Genomic DNA, 11308 nt, shown 5'->3' on the forward strand with positions numbered 1-11308 from the left:
TGACAACCACCTCACACAAGTGAGATACTTTCTCCACACCGAGGGGAAAGAAAGCGATTCCTATCGAGTATAGAAAATTCACTATTAGCTTAAATTAGCATGATGCTCCAATATTATTTTGCTAAAAGTAATCCCATGTACTCTCATTGATGCTCCTAACTATCAAACCGTGTCGCATAAACATTTGGTCCAATATTATTTTGATAAAATTATTCCCATGTGTTCGTGAGGTAATCTCGAATTGAGTATGTTGATCTTCCAGCAAAAAAAAAAAAATAATAATAATAATAAATTAATAAAAATGGAGGTATGCTGATCTATTTGGGCCCACATGGTCGCTCTGGTGGTCCACTTGAGATGGTGGGCTGGGCCGACTTGCATGTGGATTGTCCATCTTTGGGCCCGATTTGTAAACGAAAAATGATTATGGGCTACGGCCAGTTTAGTTTAACAGAAACAAGGGTGCCTCCCGGATATGTTTCTTTTTCAAGGTTGAATCCTGGCTGGAAGGAGGAATTAATATCTTCTGAGAATTGAGATCATTTACGGTTCAGCTTTGCAATAGCAATATCGGCCTCACGGTGGTTATGTGTACGCCTCAAAGGGAAAAAGCACGTCCTGAGACATTAAAAATGATTCGATATTGGCAATATATAGGAGGAAGTTCGACCGAAATGTCACCACAGACACAGTTGGTGTACAAGGAAAAGAAGAGCTATATATATCTCTGCATTAGTTAACAGCAGCTTCTCCCTAGCTCTGACAAATCGAGAAGATTAAGGAACACAACACACTCAGCAGATTAACCAAGACATTATTGATGTCACCACTCTCCAAGAAGATAAGACATAACATTTTGTCTCGTTTCCGGTAGTAAACAAAGAAAGACTTTATTGTTATGTACAAAGATGCCATAACATATTCATTTGAATCGATCAACAAACATAACTCGTTGATCAGGAACTTCTTCCCTTAATTTATCGAAGAAGACCATAACGTTTGTTATAACTCGAATTAATCTGTGATCAAACTATATTAGTTATTTACCTCTCTTCCATTGACTAGCTTTCTTGGGCGTAGAAGTCAATGATCTCCTCAACATTCAGCTCGAAAAAGGACGAGCAGTCATTCCGCAACAACCAAAGCATGTGCTCGAACAAAATTGCATCCACATCGACAAAGATCACCCCCTTATTCCTCGCCTTGGTACTGCCAGGAGGAGCTCTTCCCTTGCCTTCCTTTCTGACAGCGTCCATCAGGGCCCGGAACGGGCTTTCTTCTAGTACGAAAGGGTCCACGAGGAACTCCCTCCTCTCCTTCCCCACCACCACAGTCACGGGCCCAGTCTCTGCCTCGTAGAGCCCTTCCTCGGCCTCCAGTGCCCGGTATCTGAGACTCGATCCCGAACTCCACCTCCGCAGTATGGACCCAGGCAAGACGAAACAATCCATGAGAAGAAGACAGAGCCAAGGAAAGGAGGTGAGCAACAAATTAGAGGGAGACTGCTTATTTGTTATGGAGATGATGTGGGTTTCTTACGGATGTAGGCAAATATGTGTTAGAGATCGATTGCTTGTTTGGAAGTGAAAGCGAAGGTTTCAATGTGGAGCGAGGACTTTGACAAGTTCTCTCGTTGAATTGGCCTGCTAACGGCTAGTGAAAGCAGTGTTTTTTCGTACCAAATTAGAAAGTGATTTTCCTTTTGTTATATTAGATTTATGTCATCTTCTTAAGGCTATCCATTGCTGGCCAAACACGGTCAGGAATTTGAATCGTAACTGCCGACTTGGGACTCGGTTTCACTCCTAAGAGAGCATCACAGTCCGGCTTCCGGCTTCCAAGATACAGTCGCGCCCGAAAACTGTCCTTGGGAGAACCGAGTTTTTGGACACGGTTTCACAAACTAGGAGAACAGAAGCATCTAGGGGCCTGGGGGGTTGGGTATCCAAGAACTAATCTAATTGATTGGGATAGGTGCTTTTGCTTAATTTGGAATCGATCCAATTGCAAGTATGTTGCTCGTCCAAGTTGGTGAGCAATTACAATTCTGCTTAATAGTTTCGAGGATAGTGAATATGAATATCCTCACAGAATATTGTGATCTAGATCTGCTCGCCCTTCGAAATGGAACCTTCGCAGTTCGAAAATAACCGAAAAGATCACTTCCTGAACCATCCCAAACAAAGATCGGATTTTGCACCGGAACAGCTTCCCAGACTGCACATCTACTGTAGGCTTGTCGAAACCTGACGCATTAGTGAGGCCAAGGCATGCATGCAGCGACCCCCTCCAAGACCTAGAGACTTGGTTATGAAAAATTCATAGCATTAACTCAAAAGCAATCAAAGCAAAGATATAACTTAGAATCAGAGCCAGAGCCTCCAAATATCGAACTCAGACTCAGCTCAGAAGCCCAGTAATAAAGCAGAGAATGGCAGAAGACATAGCAAATCACGTGCTAGCAAAGGCGAACAGGTCATCAAATCCTAAGGAGAGCAGAGCATGTTATCGGACTATCAACAACCATCTCGTTCATAATCACATGAGAAATGAAACAAGGTACTCAACTCGGAGAAACGGCAAAGAAATAAAAAAGAGATAATAAACAACTAAAAATTAAAGCAGCAGCCTCTCTAAGATTTCCTTTCAGCAGTACCAAAGTTAAATGTCTTATCTAAGAACCTTTTCTTTCTCTACTTGCCACCACTAAGAACCAAAGCGGCATTTCTCTAAGTCAGAAGGAAGTTACGCGCAAAATCCTGTCCTCCGTTGGTGCTGGATGAGAAGAAGTCAGGCTTCTCTTCTCTTCATCGGTGGGCTTGACCCGCCCAGAGGTGATGGTACATTTGCATGCTGTGCATGGGTTGACTCACTTCGTTGTAGTAACCTGAGGAGGGCCGTGCCATTGGGCTTCCGCCGGTCCCATTCTCGTCAGACGATTCACTCGAGCCATCTTGAGAGGGACTCACCATCGATGGTGGCGCACCAAAGTTCAGTGTCTGGGACTGAGGAGCCGATGAGGGCCCCGATTTCATAGGATTCGAACTTGACTTCTTCTTGTTCGCAAGAAAGCTCCCTACGATGACCTATAAAGCAAACATAGGAATAAAGATTAAGTAGTTGAATTAGCATTTGCAATTGATAAATTAGCCATAAAGGTTCAGGTAATCTCCTTTTCCACTTTTTGGCTGTTGAAAGGTACAGAATTTGGATCCACCCCTATAAGGAAATTAAAAGAAAACGGCATTGCATTACCAGTCCCTTAAGGTCCGGTTTGGTACACATGCATGGAATGGAGTGGAATGATATTCTATTCTTCCACTTCATTTCTTTGTATGTTGTTACTCTTAAGAGTTAGAAAGGCCATTCCATTATATGTTCAACTTGATAAAATGCCCTTTCCTTCAAAAAACTCAAGGAGTGCCCATTCCACCATTTCCAGTAAGTTTTATATAATCATATATTTTCTATTAGTTTCTCATATCTAAAACTATATATCTGTATAAAATGATATCTTGGTAAACGAGTTATTTTGCTTAAATACACTCTTCATATTCTCAAATTCAACCTAAAAATTAATATTTTTCTCTCAACACTTCTTCATTTCACTATTATAAATGCATTCCATTCCTTTCCATTTGATTTACAAGTTCCAAACGAGAACTAGCTGTCACGGGAAACTTTTCTGCTTTTTCGCCTTTTTCTACTTTTATCTTACAGAATTGAGAATTTTCATGCAAAAGACTGGTCATATCAACAAATGAAATGAGAAAGACAATGACATAACTGAAACTACATATGGACATGAAGTAATTACCTACGACAATAATTATGCTGCCAATAAGCATCCGAGTATAGATTCGGAAAAACTACGATTTGGAAAAACTACGATTATGCTGCCAATAAGCATACTCAAAAAGTTTCAAGAAGACATTTTTGGTGCAACCTCAAGATTATGAACACTAAAGATTTTCAATCTGTTTCTATTTTTTAAATATAGCTAAATTCTGTATATTGCCTGTTTAGTAAGATTTGGTTTTATTCCTCAATTTCTTGCCTAACTTCTCCTAGTTTTCACTGTTAATAACCCTGCTCTTTGCCCCCTGAAATTTCTATCTGATTCCTCATCCCCTTTATATTGTCACCAACTGTTGCAATTGCTTTAGATTAAATGACGGTCTGTTAGTTTAAAAGGAAAATGGAAAACAATTGATCAGTCCAAATTTCCTTTTCATTTCATTATTCCAAGAGCAAAGTATGGGCTCTACGAGACTACCTGTACGGGAGTAGCGGCTATTAGCATTCCTGCAACTCCACCGCCAACAACACGACCATCAGGACCAGCAAGGGACACACTCAGGGAACCAATTCTGCTGTGATTGATATCACCACCAGGGAATTGGAATGAACCGGTGAGAGAAATGATCTCATATCGACCCTGCAGCACAGTACCAAGGATAAAGACAATGCCATATTGAGTATTCTGCGATTTCTAACATAAATATATTCCTATTGATGATACAATGTGTTAGATAAATTTGCATCGCGAATTAGCACAAGTGTCAATCCTATAAAAGACAGGAAAAAATGTTGCTGTGGCCAGACAGGAAACAGAAGGATGGATTACCTCATATGTTGCAGCTGGACCAGGCATGGAAGGTTGCTTGAGGGTAACATTGCAGACTGCACCATTTGCAGAGAGAATACAGACTGTGCGGGGTCCTTCCTGTGAGAAAGCCACGATTTTAGAAGCAATGTCCTGCAAAATGAAAAGATACAAGGATAAGAATCATCTGAGAATAGTAACACATAGGATGAACCATTTCATGAAACTAGTAACTCATAGGATCAACCCCAAAATCTGACATTCTAATGATATTCAAATAGTAAATTACCATGTTTCAATGTAAAGAAACAGTTCCAAAGTTTACTATGCCATTCACGTGCCGAGCGCAGAGTCCATTCTTGATATCGAAATTGATTTCTACAAATATCAGCATAGACGGAAGGAGGTATATGCCATCTCTGGTTCCTTATTTATAAGTTTGAAGGAACCACATCAAGAAACTATCTAACATGTAAACTACCGAAAAATATCGGAATGGGGTTTTCACTCTCGTTAATGGGTGAAGAAAACAAAAACCATCAGCCTTCAAGCATAAAAACAAAAAACATAACAGCAGACACATGCATCAAAAACACAATATCAGACACGTACATAAGCTGAGCAGAAAGCTAGTAATCCCATTGAAAGATAATTGCCAAAGTAGAATGCTCTGCATTCTTCACAAATAGATCTCCGTAAAAATTATAAATTAGCAACGCAAACATAGTCAAGCTGACGATTTATGTCGACATGTACTCCTATTAAAGGCCTTTTACTATTACCCAGCAAATAGATATTCATTGTTATTGTCATTTTAATATTGAGTAATTGTCCAAAGACCTTTTTTTCTTTTCTTTCCAATAATCTCCTTACTATAGGACACCATTGTCGCCCGTTCAATGTCAGAACAGGACACAATGCACGTGATTTGCACAGATCAGCACAAAACCTCACCAGAGCTATGAATACTTTCACTAGGATAGCATTTTAGACCACTTATCCCACCTAATGCTCCTGATGACGTATAGAGTTCCGCAATTCAAAATCACGCGCATCATATAGAAAACACAAGCATTGAGTTCAACGATAATTCACTGCTTTCTCAAAATCAAGTTTGAGAAGTTAGCAACCACATTTCCTTAGCAAAATCATGACATTAACTCTTCAATTCACAATCAAATGGAATGGAGTCAAATCTACATATATACATGCACATAGGTCACATTTTCATCAAGATAAACACATGTTCCAGCTCCAATCAGCTTGAATTCGCCCATGCAGTTCAAACGTTCATGTTTGTTTCTCAAGCTTGGAGCTAGAAACCAGCAAGAAAGCCATCATAACAACAATTCCGCAACCACATTCAACTCTAACCCCGAGGCAAACAGGGAAAAGGCAAAACTATCACGTACCTCACCAGCCTTCACCAAAATAACATGAGGAGTGAACCCAATGCCACCAGATCCTGCCCCCATGGAAGAACTCAAAATCAATCAAGCCTCAAACTTTCAACAAGAAAAGAGAAAAGGAAGGAAAATGGAAAAAAGACAATACCCAAAGACTGATAAGGATCAACAATAGCAGCAAGAAAACATACCCAAAGCATCCATTTGCTTCTTTCCCGACCCGGGGGGCCTTCCCCTGTTCTTCTTGGTTGGGGGTTCCGTGGAGGGGGACCCAGGAGCAGCCCCAGAGGAGGGGGGAGTCGAAGCGGGACCTAGGCCGAGCGCAATGTTACCCTCAGGAGCGTACTTCCTCGGGCGGCCCCTCTTCTTCTTGGCTGGCTCGATTGAGAACCCGGAAGGGGAGGAGCCATCGTAGAGGCCGGTGGCAGCGGCAAGAGAATCCAAGGGCTCAGATGAAGGGGGTCCCACAAAAGGGAACCTGGGGGGTGGCTGCTGCTGCTGGTGTTGGTGGTGTTGCTGGTGATGGTGCTGCTGCTGCTGCTGCTGCTGCTGCTGGTGCTGGTGGTGGTGGTGGTGGTGGTGGGAGTGGTGGTGGTGCATCATCATGGAGGAGGAGGTGGTGGTGCCCGTGGTGGAGGCTGGAGTGGCGGAATTAGGGTTGTTGATCAAGTGAGATGCGGTGGCCGTGGGGTAGGACGGGGGGCCCACCATCATGTTTGGTAGCGGCTGATGAGGCGGTGGTTGTGGGTTGTCTCTGGAGTCCATCCTCTGATGCTGAATTTTGGGTAAAGGCGAGATCTTCTCCGCCACAGCTTGAGCTCTTTCAAAGCAAAACCGGTGGAGGAAGGAGAGAGAGAAATGCTGCTTTGGGTTGATGACAAGTTATCAACTTGAAAGCTGAAACCCACTTTGGAACAAGCGATGAGGAGGAGGATGGGGAGGATTCATTCGCGCAGAGAGAGAATAGAGAGAGAGAGAGAGAGAGAGAGAGAGAGAGTGATTTTGAAATCAGTGGTCAGGGGAGAGAAATACGGGGCCGAAGTTAGGGTTTAAACTCTCCCCCTTCCGAGAAAGTGAAGGGATTGATTGGGTTTTAGAATGGAGAAGGAGATGAAGGATTCTCTCCCCAAATCTCAATTTTTAAGCAAAATTTTGTGCTACTTTGTAGAGGTTTGATTCTGTGCGTTTGGGTGATTTGCTCAAACAACACACCATAATGAAAAATTACAACTTAACGGAGAGATTTATTATTTATGTCAATCTAATCTAACCGCTGTTGCGGTTGGTACTGTGGAGCACAACACCATTAATAACAACAAATTTAAAGATCATCTATTACTTCATGTCTCTCGGTTTGGCTCCTTTCTCGATTATGCATTACTGAGGGTACACTGCATTTTTAACCGAACTATGACAATTGTGGATCAATTTCGGTATCTTTGCTTGTCGAGTTCGAATCAGCCTCTGTACGTGTAGATGCTCAAAACCGACTCGATTCTGTTCATTTCGCTTCACGTCACGTGAGAAGTTTCATATGCTCATTTAATTGTTACTGCAGTACGTGCATTCGTCTGGGCATGTGATTATCTGCGAATACGTCGTATGTTTTGATTATTCAAATGTGACTCGACGAATACAATAGCAAACAACTGCTTTTGCAAGGCATGTGTCGCGGCATTTAGCTCATCGACTTCTCGGTGATGATACGATCATGCCATGTGAAAGAAACTACTCTTGACCTAAAGTACCTAATTTTCCAGTTCTCTCCATGGATTGAGGGCAAAAGAATAAAATACAATGTGCACATCATATGTGCGGCGTAATTGTCTGTGTGTGTGTTTTTTTTTAATCATTCGCAAAAATTTTTAGCTTTGATTATTTTGTTTTAGGGAGTCTAGTTGATCAAATATGCTTGAAATCAACTGGAGCGTTGCACTTTTTCACGTCGTGTAATCGAAATGGACTTAAAAAAAAAAAATAAAGGATGGACTCGTTTAACTATCGTGGCACGAGAACTTGCCCTGGCCACAATATCCGCTCATGCTTTTTTTTTTTTTTGGTCATGAATAGAGATATTGGTTAATCCTGTGAGTCCGCATTGATACCAATTACCTCCACCGCTCACAAGTAATCTTCTGACCGATGAAAACTGTGATTGCAACATAATTTATCAACCCAAAATCAAAACAAAAGGAAACAACTCTTTGCAATGTATTAGGGGACGATTCCAACTCGCCTAACACTTACTTACAATAATGCCAGTCGTATCGTATCGAAGAATCAGCTCATTGCTAGAATGACCATCCTTTTTGTCCTAGATTCTCAGCGGATGTCATAGCAAATTGACATTTCTTTCTTTTTGATTGTCACAGCTGTTATTGCACTTAGATTATTAGATAGAAAGTTGTTGGCATTTTAAGGTGAAAATGCAATAGATACGACCTTAAAAATGCAACCAAATGAGACAAGTAGGGGGGTGGTTCTCTGTAAAGCACCAGCCTTTTTTCATGACTAATGTTCAGAGGAAAGTGTCCTCTCAGTCAAACTTCTCATGCTTATTTCAAATCAAAGACTAATTGAAGTAAGCCAAAAATGAAGAATCAAACTCCAAGCCAACCACCTCTGTTCTGGGGAACAATACAATTACAATCTCATACGGCCAAAATAAGTAACTTGCTCGAAGGTATATAGACTAAGATGCCATCTTTCCATACTAATGCATAGTATGGCTCCCATCGATTCGATGCGTACAAGTGACTAGCTTTTGATTCATCGAACAATTAGCTGCGTGTTTTGCCTTAATTTTGGGCTAAAACGGCTGCTCTATCTAAGATTTTGTGCCATTGCGCGCCATGTAAAAAAGTCACATGCGCTCGATTGTTTCGGCAAGCATGCTATGGGGGGGCAAGGTTACCAAGACCTACTTGCTCTTTTTGAAATGTACCCCAAATTATGAGTAGAGTCACATCAGCCTCCAGCACATGTTGCAAACCATCCCTTGAGAATGATGTTCAATTGTCTCCCAGCCTCGATTATTATATAATTGATGTGCCCAAAAAGCACACTCCAATAAAAATGAAAATTAATGATATCGTGAGAAATCGGATGACAACCTCTAACCCAAAAAGTGACTTGTTATTATATCCAAATTAACTCATGTTTAATAGTGAGCAATTACGTAACATGGAAGATCAAACTATAAGTACTTATCCCTTGCCTGCCACATGAACATTATGACAAATTTTGTTATGATATTCATTCATAAATTTATGAGCGCAACAAAATAGGTCGAAAAAAATGCGAGGGGAGGAGCCAAAAACGAAAAGAAATAGAGAAAGTGGCCCTAATAGAGAAGATTAGCATGAATCATTATCATTTAAAATTGCTTTTTTGGAATTTGGATGGATGTTTTTGCTTTTCTTGATTTTATTTTGATGACGAACTTTTATTAATTCATAATAATTATTTGGAGTTAAAAAAAAAAAAAGAGAGAGAGAGAGAGAGAGAGAAGAAGAGATATCAGCATAAACCCCCCATTCTTCCTTCTTCCCCTTTCCTCCCATTCTTCCCCTCCTCCTGGAAGAAGAAAGAACACCAAGAAGATCCCATTCAGATCCTCTTCTACTGCATATTCTCCAAGAAATTCCCCAACTCAATTTCTCCAAATTCAACCCACTGAGCCATTAGCATCGGACCATTCTTCTCGATCATATGATCTGGTAGGGAATTTGGGAGGATTTATGGGGCTTTTCAGGAAGATAGCTGGGCTGTTCGGTTTCGGGAAAGACGATGTTAACAAGGACGAAGAGGAGGATGAAGAAGGAGGAGGAGAAGAAGAAGACCGGAATCGAGGAGCTGCCAACTTCCAGCCAACTGGGCTTCCCCGCAAGGGCTTCGGCGTCCCCGTCCAAGTCCCCGTCGAGCGGTCCAATCCCGGCCCCGTCCTCGTTCCGTGCAATTCCGGCGACGGCGGCGTTCAGGTCAGTCACCGTCTTTCTTAAAAACTTAGAAATGTCAGGTTACGTGAATAGCTTTTGCCGGCCGAGCTTAAAAGTTCACTCTTTGCAGTTTGCATCTTATGATTACTTCGATTCCATGCTTCACTGTATTATCTGGAAGCTTGAATTGTGGTGTTGTGGGATAAACGCACACGACCGAGCTTGGTTCTAGGTGTTCTTGATCTTGCTTTGTAGACGAATGCATTCCATTGGATGCTAGATTTGAGATTGAGACAACCCAAGAATTGATTTTCAGTTTAGTGTAGATCATCATGTTCTTTCATTTGTAGGACTCGGTTAACTTCCTGGAGGAAGCAAGTGTCGAAAGTGTTGTGTTCCATGTTTCTTGAGGACTAGGCAGTGAACACCTTCTATAAGTTGGGGGTCTTCAGCCCTTAGATAAAGCTAAGAGATTGAATGAATGCTTAGTTGATCTTGTTTTGGTGCAAAGATACTGCAAGTTAAGTTGAAATTGGCCTTTGCTAAGTCATAGTATAGCTTGTGGGATGTGAATACTATTCTAGCGATACCCTGATATGAATGTTCACTTCAACCGCAATCTATGACAAAATCTGGGTAAATCTCGACTCCTCCAGATATAGATGCTGTCATCTGATGATGGGATGCACACTTCGCATGTAATATATCTGCCTGGAAATGATGATACAAGTACTGCTAGTGCCGTGCGATCTGTTCAATGCATATTATTTATCAGCTGTTCAAGCACGAGATTGTTCGCTTTTATGAACCTAACTTAGCATTAGAATTGACGATCTGTCCCCTGGGTTCAGGGCCTCCGCTGGTACGCAAAGCGTCTTAGGATAGATGAAGATGGAGATGTGGCACATGAATTCCTGGACGAGGTATTACCCGAGGTGTCCTCTGGATCAGAAGAGCACAAGAGACAGTTCCCAAAGTTTCAGGTTCGTTATAGCAACCGACCGGCTAAGGTAAAGGAGCAAGTGATGGCCCTTGATGGAAGGATTCAACATTGTGTGGAGCACCAAGGTAGACTCCAATGGGTATAGAAGGTATGCTCAGTGTATTCTTTAGGAGATGTTCCAGTCTCTTTTCAGAAATTCTGCCGTGTCCTTGAAGTTGTATCGATGCTTCCCTCGTGGGCGGAACTTCTCGAATTTCTTCTGCTATTATTGCAGAGTTCTTAGGGTGTCATTATGGATTGATCGATAACTGTAGCATATGGAAATATTGAAGTGCTGCCCAATATTGTGAAATCTCGAATGCTATAATCTTTGTTGAACCTTTTAAGATTTACTTTGTAACCACATTTTCTCAGC

General features: G+C 41.6%; 3 protein-coding genes across 3 annotated transcripts; 1 reads left to right on the top strand and 2 right to left on the bottom strand.

Annotated features, from left to right (window-relative positions):
* Nucleotides 1-172: 172 nt before the first annotated feature.
* Nucleotides 173-1668, bottom strand: LOC116205646 (auxin-responsive protein SAUR77-like). The gene is made up of 2 exons (XM_031538277.1): nt 1048-1668; nt 173-618 (listed from the first exon to the last, which is right to left on the bottom strand). Exon 1 carries the CDS (start codon nt 1449-1451, stop codon nt 1062-1064), a length of 390 nt encoding a protein of 129 aa, XP_031394137.1. The 5' UTR covers nt 1452-1668; the 3' UTR covers nt 173-618; nt 1048-1061.
* Nucleotides 1669-2474: 806 nt separating this feature from the next.
* Nucleotides 2475-7202, bottom strand: LOC116205641 (AT-hook motif nuclear-localized protein 8). Its single transcript, XM_031538273.1, has 5 exons — nt 6204-7202; nt 6019-6071; nt 4628-4759; nt 4277-4438; nt 2475-3086 (listed from the first exon to the last, which is right to left on the bottom strand). Exons 1-5 carry the CDS (start codon nt 6775-6777, stop codon nt 2808-2810), a joined length of 1200 nt encoding a protein of 399 aa, XP_031394133.1. The 5' UTR covers nt 6778-7202; the 3' UTR covers nt 2475-2807.
* A 2316-nt stretch (nt 7203-9518) lies between these two features.
* LOC116205644 lies at nt 9519-11306 on the top strand. The gene is made up of 2 exons (XM_031538275.1): nt 9519-9992; nt 10802-11306. The coding sequence occupies exons 1-2, from the start codon at nt 9753-9755 to the stop codon at nt 11036-11038; spliced, it is 477 nt and encodes a 158-aa protein (XP_031394135.1). The 5' UTR covers nt 9519-9752; the 3' UTR covers nt 11039-11306.
* The last annotated feature ends 2 nt before the right edge of the window (nt 11307-11308 follow it).

This window comes from Punica granatum, chromosome 4 (genome assembly GCF_007655135.1).
Source record: "Punica granatum isolate Tunisia-2019 chromosome 4, ASM765513v2, whole genome shotgun sequence".
Taxonomy (NCBI): Eukaryota; Viridiplantae; Streptophyta; class Magnoliopsida; order Myrtales; family Lythraceae; genus Punica; species Punica granatum.

Coding starts and splice junctions, on each gene's coding strand:
- LOC116205646 (XM_031538277.1), bottom strand. CDS start 1,451: ATGGATTGTTTCGTCTTGCCTGGGTCCATACTGCGGAGGTGGAGTTCG.
- LOC116205641 (XM_031538273.1), bottom strand. CDS start 6,777: ATGGACTCCAGAGACAACCCACAACCACCGCCTCATCAGCCGCTACCA. Junction 6,072..6,203: donor GAAGCAAATGGATGCTTTGG/GTATGTTTTCTT, acceptor CCATGGGGGCAG/GATCTGGTGGCATTGGGTTC. Junction 4,439..4,627: donor GTCCAGCTGCAACATATGAG/GTAATCCATCCT, acceptor ACTGTGCTGCAG/GGTCGATATGAGATCATTTC.
- LOC116205644 (XM_031538275.1), top strand. CDS start 9,753: ATGGGGCTTTTCAGGAAGATAGCTGGGCTGTTCGGTTTCGGGAAAGAC. Junction 9,993..10,801: donor CCGGCGACGGCGGCGTTCAG/GTCAGTCACCGT, acceptor CCCTGGGTTCAG/GGCCTCCGCTGGTACGCAAA.